The following is a 16,246-nucleotide window of genomic DNA, read 5'->3' on the forward strand; positions in this document are numbered from 1 at the left end:
GTCATATAGCATTGATGGGGTCTAGGCCTGACCCAATGAAGAGAGAAGCTCAGTGGCTTATTTGCATTTGAATACTTCTTTACGGGGGGCGGACAGAGAAGAAGATGTGGTAATCTCCTGCTTTCTGATTGCTGTCCAACTTTATTTCTGAATTACTGTGTAAGCAGATCTATTCTAACTTCTCTTGGGAGGCTCAAGGGCACTGTAGTGCAGTAGTTTACAGGGATGAGGGTTTAGCACGCCAACCCTGTTGTTCTGAGGTACTAGTTTGGTTTTGCAGCCTTTAGTCAAAGTCTGTAACAAAGGGGACTGAGTGAGTTTCCAGATCTTGAGGTGCTAGATAAATAGCCCAGCTTTAGAGTAATTGTTCTGCTGCACGAGTGACTGTGCACGGTTATTGACTATAGCTGGAGTCTCCCAGGCATTCTGCAAAGGCTCGTCTTCCTACTCTCACTGATACCTCATGCCATTTAACACTGTGGTTTATTTCATGAACTGTACATTAACAGTATGTACACATATGCACATGTGTGTATCTTCCACTACATTACCTTACTTTAACAGACAGCCTTGCATTTACACTTAGACTTATTAACATAAATGCATCTACCTAATGAAATGTATTGGATTTTTGTAACACAATCAGTAGTCTAAAAATTGGGTAAAAATCGGTAAAAACTGAAAATGGAGAGCCTTATTCATGAAGCACAAGGGCCTACCATTGAGGAAGAATGAAAAAAAGGGAAAGAATAGTATCGAAACTACAAACGTCTTGTTTTGAACTGATTTTCCTCTGTTTCTGGCCTACCGTGCCACTGAAATACAAAACTACAACCAAAACATTGACGTAGGTCAGTAAAATATGGTTTTCATAAACGCTGCTACCATTCTGTGCATTTTCAAACCCCATTTTAGTATTATCTTTAAGCTTATGAATTTCTGACACTCAGTTGATTCTTAACTCACTTCTTGATCAGAAGTCAGCGCATATTGAGAAACAAGCTGCTGTGGTTTTGCATGTCTCCAGCCAGGAAAAAAATATTTGTGTCACTCACTGCCCATTTACTGTGAAAAAGTCTCCCTTACGCCTCCCAAACAGTCTGTCTGAATCTTCCCACCTCCCATAACTCAGTAGAGCATGTGACTGAAGAAACAATTAATCTTTTTTTTTTCTCCCCCTACACAAGGGATATATGTTACCTCGTGTAATTCTTAGGGACTTGTGATTCATCCACCGAAACAATAACATTCTAAACTAGCCTATTTGATTCACTCACAGCATGATTTCATTAACATCATTATTATTGATGCAATAGGTTCCAACAGCCAGTGTGACAATAGAAGGAGCTTCTGCCCTCAATCGTGTCCGTTGGGCACAGGCTGGGAAAGAGGTAGCAGTTGGAGATTCAGAAGGCCGCATCTGGATCTATGATGTTGGAGAGGTACTTGTTCTTTTTTATTTATTTATTTGTTTGTTTGTTTGTCTTATTTGTCCAATATTCGTCATACCACTGACTGTTAGAAAACATCATACATTTATGTGCATGAGAAGGACACTTCCCTTTGGCGATCCAGGTGGTTTTTAACGGTGTCATTGATTTGGAGTGCTACACAACTTTGAAATGTATCTTTAAATACAGCTAAGTGTAGCTGTTTAATCCCAGATCTGAAGAAGAAATCTTGTTCAAATGTCTTGTGATTTATTCTCACTATTTATGTTTTAATGTCAACAAGTGTTTGGTTTTTGGCTACGTTTACTAGGGATAAAAGAATATAAAACATGACAACAGAAAAGGTTACAAAAGATATATAATGTAATATAATAATATTCCAAACACTCACCTCTAGGATTCGCCTTTGCATTGCAGTAACTCATATTTTGTGACCCGCTCCACTTTATCTACTGATACAGATTTTTCTCATCATGACATGCAAAGCACCAGTCAGTATCCCTGACACCATTGCCTGAATATTTACAGTGGCTCCAACAACAGAAAACTGAGAGGTGGTGGTTTGGGGGTTAGCAGATGCATATGTGGTGTGAAATAGCAGGATAAATATTCCATGTTTTAAGGCTGTTTTCAATTTCCCCTACTACATACTACAAAAACTAAGCTGAAGTATGTTGTGCATGGATGGAGCCTGTCTCTTTGTTGATGAATGCAGCATGAAATGTTCAGCCTGCATTACAATTCTTTGGAATAGTCAAGGGTGAATCTCTGAGCAATCAGCCTTTATGTAGAGAATTTGTTTTTCATCATTATCTGTGATAGGATACTGGGGTATCCATCTCTACACAGTAGGGAAACATTACAGAATACATTGACTATTATCTGTAACTCACATAAAGTGATTTTATGGCCCAGAGCAAAATTGCTTGAGCATGACTCATATTTTTGGATTGAATATGCTTTTGCAGGAGGTGCCTTTCCTTACAAATGGCTGCTGAAACTTCTTGCTATATAATTTCTAAATTGTCTAAAGTTATTACACTTAAATTTCCACTGCAGTGCTGGCAGGGCAGGCTGTTTTATTTATTTATTATTTTTGTATTATTTCTCTGAAATGATGGGTTTTTTCCTTTCTAAGTGATATGACAGACTATTGCAATATTTGCAATGACAATATAGTCTGGTCTTGTCTATTGTCTAGAGTCTAGACAGGCTATAGAAATGTCTCTTTGACTTATCATACACCAAACCATTCATAAGGTTGTTTCTCCTGCAAGATTAATCACGAGAAAATGGACTTTATCCAGAGGGAGTAATATTTAAATTTTTCTCTTTTTTTCTGCATAATCAGAAAAATCCTACCTGCAAAATAAACCAGAGGGATATACTCCTCATGAAAGATAAAGGCATACTTATATTACTTGCAAAAAACGAGTAATCAGTATTCAGCTCTGAGAGTCCAGATCAGTATTGTATAATGAAGACCAGTGATACTCAGACCTCAGTAGTTCAGGAGCCAAATTAGCGATCAACATTACCCAAAAAAGCCACAGTAGTGTGAATTCATTGTTTCATTCAGTATCGTTTTCCTCATTTTACATATGGGGAAATGGAGGAACAACGAGGATTCTGCCCCCCCACGATTGCTGCCTCGTTGATTCCCATTTCTCTTTTTGAAAAGGGGTTCAAGGGGTTAGTGATACCCTAGCAGGGCAACTTCTGTCATTACTAAGAGTTACTAGAGCTAGCCTAAGTCAGATGCAGACACACGCACCAATCAGAGTGCCAGTTTAAATCACTAATAGGGATGCATCCTGGTGGCCCTGAGAACAGAAGTTGAAGATAGTGAATAACAGCAGCTTAACTTATTACACCCCCATGTCAGTTCATAAAGAGCCCTCTTAAAAGTAATTCAGATGTAGGTACACTTAGGCAGGGCCAGTGCAACCATTTAGGTGACCTAGGCGGTCGCCTAGGGCACTAGGATTTGGGGGGGCGCCATTTTCTTCAGCAGCGATCGTGGCGGCCGGATCTTCGGCCGCCCAGGTCGCCGCTGGCATTTAGGCGGAGGGAGCTGGGGCAGTGGAGCGCGGGGAGGGCTGCCTGCAGCAAGGGGGGGGGGGGGGCGGCATGCAGGGGAACTCCCTACCCCAGCTCACCCCTGCCCCGCCTCCTCCCCGAGTACCCCCCCCCCGCTGCAGCTCCCCCCCTTCGCCCTGAGGCGCCCCTCCTGAGGCACCTCCCCCGCGGCAGCTTCCCACCCTGAGGCACCCCCCCCACCCCAGCTCACCACTGCCCCGCCTCCTACCCAAGCACGCCATCGCTGCTTCACTTCTCCTGCCTCCCAGGCTTGCGGCACCAATCAGCTTAGGCGCCGCAAGCCTGGGAGGCGGGAGAAGTGAAGCAGCGACGCTCGGGGAGGAGTGGGGCAGGGGTGAGCTGCCGGGGGGGGGGGGGTGCCTCATGGTGGGGGGTAGGGAGCTGCGCAGGGGGGGTGCCTCAGGGTGAAGGGGGGAGCTACCATGGGGGGGGGGTGCACCTCAGGGCGGGGGGTGGGGCGCAAGGTGGAAGTTTTGCCTAGGGCGCGAAACATCCTTCCACCGGCCCTGCATTTAAGGCTTGATCTAACTCCTGTTGAAGTCAACGACATTATTGGATCAAGCCCTTAAGAAGGGCCTGATGCAGGAAAACATGTTTGCAACCTTGTCAGTGGTGCAAACTGTAGCAACCCGTGGACCCTGATTTCCTGGCAGATTGCCTTATCCAGACGTATAATGAAGCTTGCTGAAGAAAGACAATACAGTAGGGAAAAGCATATTGAGGCTAGGAGCTCACTGCCTGGCCGTTCCAGTCCTGTCCCTCCTTTCCTAGCTGTTCCCTCCTTTCCTTTCCCTTCATCTCTCCTCACCCTGCCACACAGAGCATGGGAGTGCAAATAACCTCAAGGCTGGAAAAAATGCCCCTCGTGACACCCTCAACTGGGAGGAGTCACTAAACTCCAACGTAAGGGCAAAGTGTTTAGAAAGCAAAGCTGACAATCTTACCAGAACCCACTAATTCTATACTTATTGGACTATCTAATTCTAATCTAAACTCCTCTTGCCCTCACACTGCCTGGATGGATCGTCCACTCTAAGTCTAGATATTTATTCCTCACTGAGCATCTGAGTGTCTCTGTTAAGGATCATTCCTGCACCAGTGTAGTCAGTGGGAGCCTTGCTATTGCTTTGAATGGGAACAGGCCCTTAATCAGGAGCACTGTCTCCATTGCAGGAGTGCTCCTCAGCAGCTTTCCTCTTTTCTTCAGCATATCAAGGACAAGAGGGGCCTCCCCTCTTGTGCTATGGCCTATTGGGACATTCCCTCCCTGCCCATCTTCTTAAATTGTCTCAGTCCAAGTGGGTTCCGCATGGCTCCTCTCTTCTTTTTCAGTGGCTGACTTCTGAAACAGAGCGGTTAGCAGAGAAATCTGGATTTTTTGAGGCCATGGGCCCTTTAAAATTCACCCTTAACTATAGTGAGTCATAATCAGCATCCATTAGTGCCAGGGCACACTGTGCTCTGAAGTAGAAAGCGTCTCTAGGATTACATTGCTCAGAAGGCAGCAGGCCGCTTTGCAGAGATCCTACATATATTCAGCAAAAATAGTCAGATACCATATTTTTCATATTTGCCCAGTCTTTAAAACCTATCCTATTCTTCTCCTTGTTACATTCCAGGTACAGTAACTCCCCACTTAATGTCCTCTCGCTTAACGTGGTTTCGATCTTACGTCCCTGCTCCATTACAGAACATGCTCGTTTAAAGTTGTGCAATGCTCCACTATAATGTCGTTTGGCTGCCTGCTTTGTCCACGGCTGGGGAACACACCTCACCCAGCGCCACCCGCCCTCTGGCGGACCCCGCTGATCAGCACCATCCCCCTGCTCCCCCTGCCTCCTTCCCACAGCAGTCAGCTGTTTTGCGGCATTCAGGAGGCTAGGGGGAGTAGCGAGGACGTGGCGCACAGCCTCTCCCTCCCTCCCCTGCCTCCTGAACGCCGCAAACCAGCTGATTGCCATGGGCAGGAGGCAGGGGAGGGAGTGGGGAGGCTGTGCACCGGGTCCTCACTCCTCCCCGCAGCTTCCTGAATGCCGTAAGACAGCTGATTGCCGTGGTCAGGAGGCAGGGGGAGCAGGGGGAAGGCGCTGATCTGCGGGGTCCGCCGGCGGGCAGGAGGCACTGGCGGGGGGAGGCATAGGGGAGCTGATAGGGGTGCTGCCAGACTGTTTAATACCTGTATTAAATTGCTTGTTTAAAATGTATATAATGTCTTTTGTCTGGCAAAAAAAAATTTCCCTGGAACCTAGCCCCCCCCATTTACATTCATTCTTATGGTGAAATTGGATTCGCTAAACATCCTTTCGCTTAAAGTCACATTTTTCAGGAATATAACTACAACGTTAAGTGAAGAGTTACTGTGCTATTTTTGATTGGCCATAACGTTCCTAAATGGTGGTTTCTTGTGCCCACAGTTCAAGAAGAATGTTAATAAATTGGAGAAGGTTCAGAGAAGAGCCACGAGAATGATTAAAGGATTAGAAAACCTGCCTTATTAGTGATAGACTCAAGGAACTCCATCTATTTGTCTTAACAAAAAAGAAGGTTAAGGGGTGACTTGATTGGTCTGTAAGACGTGGGGTAGAAATATTTAATAAATGGGCTTTTCAGTCTAGCGTAGAAAGGCATAACACGATGCAATGGCTGGAAGTTGAAGCTAGGCCAATTCAGGCTGGCAATAAGATGTAAATTTTTAACAGTGAGAGTGATTAACCATTGGAAGAGTTTACCAAGGGTCCTAGTGGATTCGCTATCACTGAAAATTTTTAAATCAAGATTGGATGTTTTTCTAAAAGATCTGCCCAAGGAATTATTTTGGGGAAGTTCTATGGCCTGTGTTATACAGGAGGTCAGACTAGGCGATCACAATGTCTCTTCTGGCCTTGGAATCTATGAATCTGTGAACTTAAAAAAGAAGATATGTTGAGTTGAACAACATCATCCAAAAGCACAATAATGTTTAAAATCATATTTCGTAAAATAATAAAGTCCACTTTTCCTACACAAATGAACTGGGACACAAAACTGACATGACAAGCTTGGGACAGAGCAGGAAATCTATTCGGATATGAAATGAAAGTGATGAGGTTCTTATCTTGTTAGTTCCATCACTGTTTTTATTCTCTTCTAGAGAGCAGTAGAATTTGCATCTGTGATTTCTAATTAAAATATATGATGTTTAGAGAGAGCCTCATATGGCCTATCTGCAAACATCAGATCTAGGGCCCAAACCAGCATTCCAGTCAGAATTCCCTTTGAGATCATGGGTGTTTTTGCCTGAGTAAGGACTTTAGGATAAGGCCCTTTTGTTTTGACAGGTCATCAATCCATGATCTTTATGACATCACAAGTGCAGAAACATGGTGATGAGACAGAGCCCATGACCACTGAGTTAAAAATAATGCGGATATTTTCAGTTAAACCAGATAACATTATCTTTTACAGTACGTACTTTTAGTTGTTTGATTTCAGCATCGTGTCTGAAAATAACTGAACACATTTATTTTCACAGTGAGGGGTCTATTTTCTCCTCCATGCTTGTGTTTTACGCCCATTAGCATTAATGGGAGTCATGCACATGCTTCCAGGGGAGAATAGACTTAAATAATCCATATATATGTGCACATGTGTGGTGGTTTGTGAGAACAACTTGTAGATCAGTAGCTGATGGCTTAAAAAATTGAGGGGGAAAAAGCAGATTGTTTCAGTGTGACAGGATCTGAAACTTATTTAATTTAGTCAGAGAATATAAACAATCATTGTTATGAATGCTAGTTTCTGTTAGATTGGAATATATTCACTTCCACAAGACTTATAATTGTGATATATTTTTTAAAAAGACTGTATGTAAAATGTACCGTGAATCAATTTAGCTTCTGTAGTCTTACGGCTTCTTTACTCAGTAGCCAGGGCTCTACATGGTAACAGTTGATTTTAGAACATGGACCATTGACTGTAGATTTATTCACATGCCCCGATGATTGATTGATAGACCTAACTAGATATATTTTATAGAAAGCTTGCTTCCATTGTGATATTACACAGACGCTGCTGTCATAAATATTCTCTATCAGCCATGTTTGCTGCTTATCTGAGTTGAGTTAGAATGTTGTTTGTAGCAGCTTCTCTTCCACCATTTCTTTTTTCCATTAATCCTTTCGGGGCAGATTTTGTTTGCGGTGGGGGGAAATATATGGAGATATACCTATCTCATAGAGTTGGAAGAGACCTTGAAAGGTCATCAAGTCCAGTCCCCTGCCTTCACTAGCAGGACCAACTACTGATTTTGCCCCAGATCCCTAAATGGCCCCTTAAAGATTAAACTCACAACCCTAGGTTTAGCAGGCCAATGCTCAAACCACTGAGCTATCCCTCCCTGGGAAATAGCTATAACTTTCAAATCAATAATCTGTTAGTTGATGGTAGTAAAATATAGAACTTGAAAAAAAGAGAAAAAGTATTTTCAACACAAGGAGAGAAATTATGATCTAAAAGAGTGTTCGAAGTCGTAATTTAGAGGGGCCTATTATCACATATGACTTGTTTCATTAGACTAATTAACTAATGGAAATATCAGTGGTTGCATCTGTTTTGCAGGGTTATCAGACAGGTTAGTGTTAGGGTCAGTAGCAATCAGGGTCCAAACTGGAGAAAAGTAAGACATGATATTCCCCAGACTCCACCCACAAACCAAGTTCCACCCCATGGAGACACCAAAAAGAGAAATCATTCACAGTAAACTGTGCAGATCTTCATAAAAAAATAATCTCGCTGCTTTCTTGCATGCTTTGATCAGCAGTGAAATAATTAACAGTGGTGATATTTAAATCATATTTGTTACGTTTCAGCATTAACTTCTGATTGAGATAAAAGGAGCAATTCACATCTCTTTCAGCGCTGCTGTTTCAGGTTTTCTTCAGACTCAGGAATTCATTGTGGCCAAGGCCAGCTTTAGGCCGATTCCACCGATTCCCCGGAATTGGGCCCTGTGCCTTAGGCGCCTTTAAAAAATTTGTTTTTACTCACCCGGCGGCGGTCCGCTCCGGGTCTTTGGTGGCACTTTGGCGGCGGAGGGTCCGCTCTGGGTCTTTGGCGGCATTTTGGCGGTGGGGGGGTCCTTCAGTGCCGCGGAAGAGGCGGAGCAGACCCCCCACCGCCAAAGTGCTGCCGAAGACCCAGACCCCCGCCGGGTATTCGAATCGGGCCCCGCAGGTCCTAAAGCCGGCCTTGATTGTGGCATTGGTTTTAAAAATGAAGCAAATCTTAGATTCTGGAATTCAAGAATGCAACTACCAGAAGAAAAAAAAGTACCAGCTCACCCAGATAAATCAGTCCAGTTCAGTCCCAAGCTATGACCCAGACTGGCTGCTGGGAAAAATTCTGAAGAAACATTTTAATTCCCCCCAGTGTTGTAATGTAATTGGAGGCTTAAAAATAAAGGGGGGGGGGGCTCATAGAGGAAGAAAAGACAGGATACAACAAATGCATGCTTTTCATATGGCTTACACTTAGGCAATGATCATTTGCTTTATATGAAAAAGTGAGAGAACAGCTTTCCATCCCATGCCTACTCATTTGTATTTTGAATAGAAATAGTTGCACCAGTGACTGATGTATCCAGTGTTCACAAAGGTATTTTTGAAGTCGCTAAAATAAGAACTCCCTAATGAAAAAAATGCACTGGTTTGAAATGAGTCAGTTTAATTACTGTGTTTTATGAAAGCCATTACCCATTGCTGATTACTAGAGTGATAAAATCTTTAAGCTTTGGTAGTCTCCATAGGGGGTGAGCTGATCTAAGTAGCGCAGAGTCCAGTCATTATCACCCAATACTTGTGTTTCTCATTACAATATTCATTACCTTAAGTTACTTGGGATGCACTGGGGTGTTTCCCCAGTGGCAAAATAACACTATATTAAGTTAAAACTTAACATTTAAATCTGTTTTCCAGTTTCAAATCGGGCTTATCTGTATCTGTTCACTTATGTGCGGGTATATATGGGAGTAATGTCCACATCTTAAATGGTAAAAGAATGTGATTTATCTTGTACCTTCAATCTCTCTCTTTCCTTCATCTGCATAGTTTTTGAGAGCTTCACACTCATTAATGGATTATGTTCTTATGACACCCCTCTGAGCTAGGGAAATATTCTAATTTTATACATGGGAAACTGAGGCACAGGGTAGCTTAAGTGACTGGCTCAAAGGCACACAAGAAATGTATAGTTGGACTGGGAACTGAACCTAGATACCCTCAGTGCCAGTCCAGTCCAGTGCCCCATCCACTAGACCGTGTTTCCCTTCCTCTTCCAGATTTGTCCTTTTTACTGCTCCACCTGCACTCTGCCCTGCCGATTCACGTCCATTGCAAACTCCTCCTAGCGTTCTAAACCTTTGAGCAGCTTCAAACAGCTGCCATTGTTTTCAAGGTGATCTGCCAAAGGCTTTTTTAAAACCCAGAATTGTATTTATATCAGCATAGGTGCTGGAACTGGGGTGCTCCCGCACCTCTGGTTCAAAGTGTTTTCCATCATATACAGGGTTTACAGATTGGCTAAATGAGTCTCAGCACCCCCACTGTACAAATTGTTCCAGCGCCCCGTATATCAGTTTTTGTTTCTTTAAAAAGACTTGAAATTTGTATGCATGGAGATTTCTAACAATAATGACTGTTTATTTACCATATAAATATGAGGAATGTTAATTCTTACTTGCCTGGTTATGCTGGAGGACTCCTTGGGAGTCTCAGGAAATGTGTTAAGTGAGCTTTATGCCTAACTGGCAGGAAGGGAGTTGGAATCTCTAAGAAAGATATACTTTCTCTCAAACGTTAGCTAGGTATTGGAGTTAGAGACATTAACAAAAACATCCACAAATTCAGGTTTTAAAGAGTCGGATTAAAAGCCCTTTGACTCTCAATTGCTCAGCTTTCAGTCTCTTATGATGTAACTTGTCACCAGTTCTCCAAATGTAACATATCACTAGGTCACCCGAGAGTTTGCCAGGGGAGACAAGACTTGGATTTCTATAATGAAACAAGAAGACATCCCCTAGTCCTTTTGCTATATGATAAAGAAGCAAGAAAGGCTCAACTCCAAGTGTTTTTGTTATTGTGTCACATTTAAAACAGCCTCATGGTTCCTATTTTCCCCACAAAGACCCAGATCCTCCCCTGTGGAGAGGGAGAGCAAACAAACCACATGTGACAGATGTTAATCATGTAGCTTATTGCACTGCTAGTAGGTGCTCAGATTCTGTGAGTAGGGTGACCAGACAGCAAGTGTGAAAAATCGGGACAGGGAGTGGGGGGTAATAGGAACCTATATGTGAAAAATCGGGACAGGGAGTGGGGGGTAATAGGAACCTATATAAGAAAAAGACCCAAAAATCGGGACTGTCCCTATAAAATCGGGACATCTGGTCACCCTATCTGTGAGAGAAGAGAGAATAGATGAGGGGGTCATCCTGTCCCCCATGGTAAAACCTGCAGGAGGAAGAGCAAGGTCACAGATACCCTCCCACATCACCCAGCCTGGGGGTGAAGGGTAGGGGAGAAGATATGCCCCTTGCAGAAAAGGCAGTGGGACTGGCTACAAACCTGACACATCCCTTTCTCTGGAGGCTCTGTGTATTTGTACTAGCTCAGGCCCCAGTGGTGGCTCCCCAACTGTGGCTGCCCTGAAATCCTGAGGGGAGGCTCTATGGAAAAAATAATGCAGTCCCAGGCTTTCCTGAGTAAAGGAGGTACAATGTTTCCCAGTTTCCAGTCCCTCAGCACTGTCTCTGGGAGAGTTGTATTAATATAGCAGAGCAGCCGAATGCTGACAGTGAAAACATGCACCTTGAAATAATCAATTAGTGTACAGGAATAAAAAAAATTCACAGGAAGATTCTTCCCCCCCCCCCCCCCCCCCCCGTTGTAAAAACCATTGTGAATGTATAGGCATAAGCCCTATTTTAAACGTTAGGTTTTAATCTAATATAGTGTTGTTCCACTGGGAAAACCCACCGATGCTTACGAGAAGACTGGGTAAATGTGCATAGCTTGTATGTAATGCAGAGTATCAATGGGAAAATACTTCATGCCGAATTCACTTAAATATATGTTAGTATGTGTGCAGTGTGTGCATGCACTCTCATTGTGGGGATAAATGCTTCATGGAGATAAACCTTCTGATAGAAGAGTTAGTTTGTATGATTAATCTTCTGTGGTTTCAACCTGCCACATTCAACAGCAATTTGGGTTCTGAGGGAGTCCTTAATTATGGTGTTAATTACTTAATTAGTTATGGTTTGCAAAATTATGTTACATTTAATAGTACAAAGCTATTGAATTCATGATTTAGAAGAAGAGCCATTTAGCTTAAAAATCACAGCTGAGGATGCAGAGACATTCGGGGCCTTACACTACCCAGCTAAGGTTGCACATCTGAAGTTTAATTTTTCTGTCTGATAGGTTGTGTCCGGCTGACTGGAGTGGCTCATGACCATGAGTGCCAACCTCAGGGCAGACTGTCAAGAAGCAGGGCAAAAACTCCAAACTGTTGGGTGTTCTATAGTTAGATATCACCAACCCAGGAACGAGTGTGAACTCCTAAAGCACTATAACAGTCTTACCACGGAGTCACAGACAGTCCCCTTGGGATTCCAGTTTATCTTGCCACCCAGGCAAGCTGGACTTTATGATAGATGGTTCCTTACCCCAAAACTCACAACAATAATGAGGTTACTCCCAATCCCAAAGGATGAGTCACTTACCCCAGGTCAATTGTACTGAGATCTCAAAGCAAAGACAACACTTGTAGCCAATCCTGTAACAAACTCACTAAAGGTTTAGTAATTAGGAAAAAGAAATGAGACTTGTTTACAAGGTTAAAGCAGGTAAACGTACACACACAAATGAGGCACTATCTTGAATTCTAAAGGTAATAGAAGCTTCCATAATAAGCAAGCCTTTATGTCCTTTAGGGCTAACCCAAGCCAAGCAGCTTGGGGTTCTCTTGCTTATGTTTAGGAATCTTTGTCCAAACAGCATAAAGACACAAATTTCTCCTTAACAGGAATTTTTATGTCCTTCTCCCAAAATTCAAGCTGAGATGGGACACGGGCTTGTGCACATACCCTCTTCAGGGTGTGTGTGGGCGGGAGCAATTCAACAAAGTCTGTTGTCCAGAATGGCTTGTCTGTCGGCGGTAGACCTTCTGTTGGGGAGGAGATAACACCTCTTGTGGTAAACTAGCACTTCACACTTGGTAATGCTTCTCCCTGACTGTGAGGAAATTACAAACTTGGCAAACCTTTTTGTAGTTACAGAGCAAACATTACCTTATAACATGCGATACAGGTATTATACATAAGATTAATACATGCAGCATCCTACAAGCATCCTATAAAATCTGAACACTAAATACATTCTTATAACTCTCATATTTATTTCAACAATACTACCACACAGGTGAGCAGACTGGTTTCCGGCTATGCATTTGTCAATGTTCAGTGAGGCCCAGAGCCTTGGCATGAGCTGGCACTCCACCTGCCAGCACCACAGGCTGTATTGTATTGGTGTGTGTTCGGTGTCTATATAGTGTACTTTGAAGGACAGCAGTGTGTCTTTAAAACAAAAATCAGCTACTTCATGGTGATGCTTTCAAAGAAATGAAATCTAGGAAATTGCAGCAGTTCTCATGCAAACCCAAAGTACTGCACACCTAATAGGCTGGGTTTGTTTGTGACAGTAGAACTCATTTGCAGACCCCTGTCAGGTGAGAGTCCACTGAAAGCTGAGAAGTGGTGGAAAAAGCCTCCACAATCCCTGCTCAACTAGGAACCCTAGACTGAGCCATAGATTCATAGACTATAAGGGACCGTTGTAGTCTGACCGCTTGCATAACGCAGGCCATAGAACTTCCCCAAAATAATTTCTGTTTAAGATGTTAGAAAAACATCCAAACTTGATTTCAAAATTTCTGGTGATGGAGAATCCCCCAGAACCTTTGGGTAAATTGTTCCAATGGTTAATTACGCTCACCGTTAATGTGCCTGGAGGCTGGACAGCAGGGAAGGACAGCGCTGGCCCGGAGTGGGATGGGGCCAGGCCAGCCAGTAGATGCATGATTAATTTCTTTTTCTAGGTGGTCTTGGCCTGAATTTCAAGCTGCTCTCCTTTGGTAGAACCCCAGCGGCAAATCCTCTTTCCATTGCAGTTGTCCCTGTTGGCACAGAGGGTGATATTTACATCCCCAATGGCCCATTGAGTTGAATCTCCAGAATGGGTGACTCCAAGCATTCAAAAATCATGTCAGCCCTCCCTCCCCCAAAATCATGAGATTTTAAAAAAATAATAGCTGTTGGGGTTTATTTGGTTTCTGGTTTTGAGCCCTTTGGATTCACATTTTTCAAGCTTTCCTCTGCAACCCTGAGGATTAGAAACATCCTTTTTTAAATGAATGCTGAGATCCTAATGAGCTTTACATGAATGCTGAGAGTCACGTGGCTTCAGGATTTGGGACTTCAAGAAAAAACACTAAATATCCTGAGTCTTGCACTAAAATTGCAGCAGTTGGCAACACTGAAAAATGGAAATTGAACTGGAACTGAGGATCTTGTAGAAGACAGATGACGCTGTGTTGTTGTCCCTCTTACATACATACTTAGTGACTGGCTATTAAACGTAATTAAAGTAGCCTCATATTAGATGCTGTATGTGTGTCTGTTTAGAGGGGAGAGGCCTAGTAAACTCTGAGCCTTCTCCCACTCCCATTGAAGACTTCCTAGATTTCAGGGGAAGCAAGTGCAGGTATGGAGAAAATAGCCCTGAAATAGGTGGCGAAAGCCCCACAGTTTCACTTGGGTCGACCTGCAAGCCTTATCCTCCACCTTTTGCATGTCAGAGCCCCCTTTACACTTATGCTCGATGGGCTCAGTAAGGGGGCTTGCCTTCTGTTAAATGCTGACAGCAGTTTGCACACCCTTCCCCTGCAAAATTAAACCAAGCAATGCACATGCTGGGAGCCCATCGTGCAGGCACAATTCACCTGCTCCTTTACCCACGTGACTAGGCCCACTGACGTCATTGAGATTGTTTAGGTTCATATTAATTTAAAAATCAGGAGATTATAAGACAAGCCTGAGATTTAAAAAAAATGACCCAAGGGAACATTCCTACCTATAAGCCTATCTTCTAGTGGCTGTTCAACCCTTTTCTCCATAGCACAATACTAATGCAGGATGTCAATGTGTTCATCATGTCACTTAAAAATAACAGAAGCGAATCCGTTTTAAACTACAGCTTGGAAGTTAATTTGTTTGAGACCTTGGATGTAAGATCTTTGTAAGTGTATATGGCAGACTTTGAACCAAAGCTATTATTATAGGTGCAGCTGGTGGTGCTGGCTATCGTTAATGTTGCCCGACACTTCTCAGTTTTCAATTGTTTATAACTTTACCAATTATTCAGGCTGAAATTTTCCATGCTTGGCATCTGTTTCAGGCTGAACTTTTTTGGAAAGATGGTTCAGCCATTTCCAAGCTTGAGATTAGGGGAAAGAACTTCATTTTGCCCAGGTTTAAAAAAAATATATATCCCAGCTTCTTTTGTTGAAAAGCTCAAGTGTCTCCCTGCTTTCGAATAGCCATGCAGCAAGGGAGACCAATTTAGCAAGGCCAATTTAGCAAATTGTTGACTTGTCAGGGCTGTGTCTTTTTTTTTTTGTTTTTGTGGAAAAACACACCTTTGGGGAAGAAATCCCTTGAAATTTGATGCAGGCTATTTTCTATAGGACCCCTGCCTCAGTTGTTGCAGAAGTTGGCAGGTGTGCAGTGAATGAGGCAAGAAGCTGCCCAAGAAGAAAGGATGGGCTCTTGGTTAAGGCATTTGAATACTGTTGTAGAGAACTGGGTTCCAGCCCTGCTTCTGTGGCATCATTCCTGTCTGAAGCTAGGCAAGTCATTTAAACCAAACTTTTCACAAGTCCTGAGTGCTCAAAGCCAGTGGTGGATTAATGCACGGGCCCACAGCCAAGTTGAGGGTCCTTGCAGGAGCGCCAGAACCTGTGTAAAAGTGGGGAGGCACGTGGCGGGTCTGGGGCTCTTACCACTGCCCGGCTCTGGCTTCCGGCCAGGTGAGGGGGCAGGGCCTTGTGGGGGAGAGGAGGAGCAGGGGAAGGGGCCCACTTCAGCCCCTCACTAGGAAGAGGCTGGCACCACTAGCAGGGGCTGCACTTCACAGCAGGGGAGCTGATCAGCCCATTGCAAAGTGCAGCCCCTGTCGCTGCTGCTACGCGCATGTAACAAAGTGGGTGGGCATCGCCCTTGTGATTCCAGCATCCCTGGGCCCCCATGGTGTGGGGCGACCTAATGTTCTTTGTGCCTAGGGCCCCAATAAACCTTCATCTGCCTCTGCTCACAACTGCAGCTGAAGTCAATGGGAGCTGTGCTTTGAACATAGAAAGTGCTATATCGGGGTAGGCAACCTATGGCACGGGTGCCGAAGGCGGCACGCGAGCTGATTTTCAGTGGCACTCACACTGCCCAGGTCCTGGCCACCGGTCCGGAGGCTCTGTATTTTAATTTAATTTTAAATGAAGCTTCTTAAACATTTTAAAAACCTTATTTACTTTACATACAACAATAGTTTAGTTATATGTTATAGACTTATAGAAAGAGACCTTCTAAAAATTTAAAATGTATTACTGGC

General features: G+C 43.6%; 1 protein-coding gene across 9 annotated transcripts in view; it reads left to right on the forward strand.

Moving 5' to 3' along the window:
* Positions 1-16,246, forward strand: part of DYNC1I1 (dynein cytoplasmic 1 intermediate chain 1) — a 316,422-nt gene that overhangs the window by 289,404 nt on the left and 10,772 nt on the right. For all 9 annotated transcript variants that reach the window (XM_065587000.1, XM_008163430.4, XM_065587006.1 and 6 more), the window contains one exon: positions 1,317-1,442. In XM_065587000.1, coding sequence (XP_065443072.1) covers positions 1,317-1,442 — 126 coding nt within the window. The remainder of the gene's footprint in view (positions 1-1,316; positions 1,443-16,246) is intronic.

Source organism: Chrysemys picta, chromosome 2, assembly GCF_011386835.1.
Source record: "Chrysemys picta bellii isolate R12L10 chromosome 2, ASM1138683v2, whole genome shotgun sequence".
NCBI classification, from domain to species: Eukaryota; Metazoa; Chordata; order Testudines; family Emydidae; genus Chrysemys; species Chrysemys picta.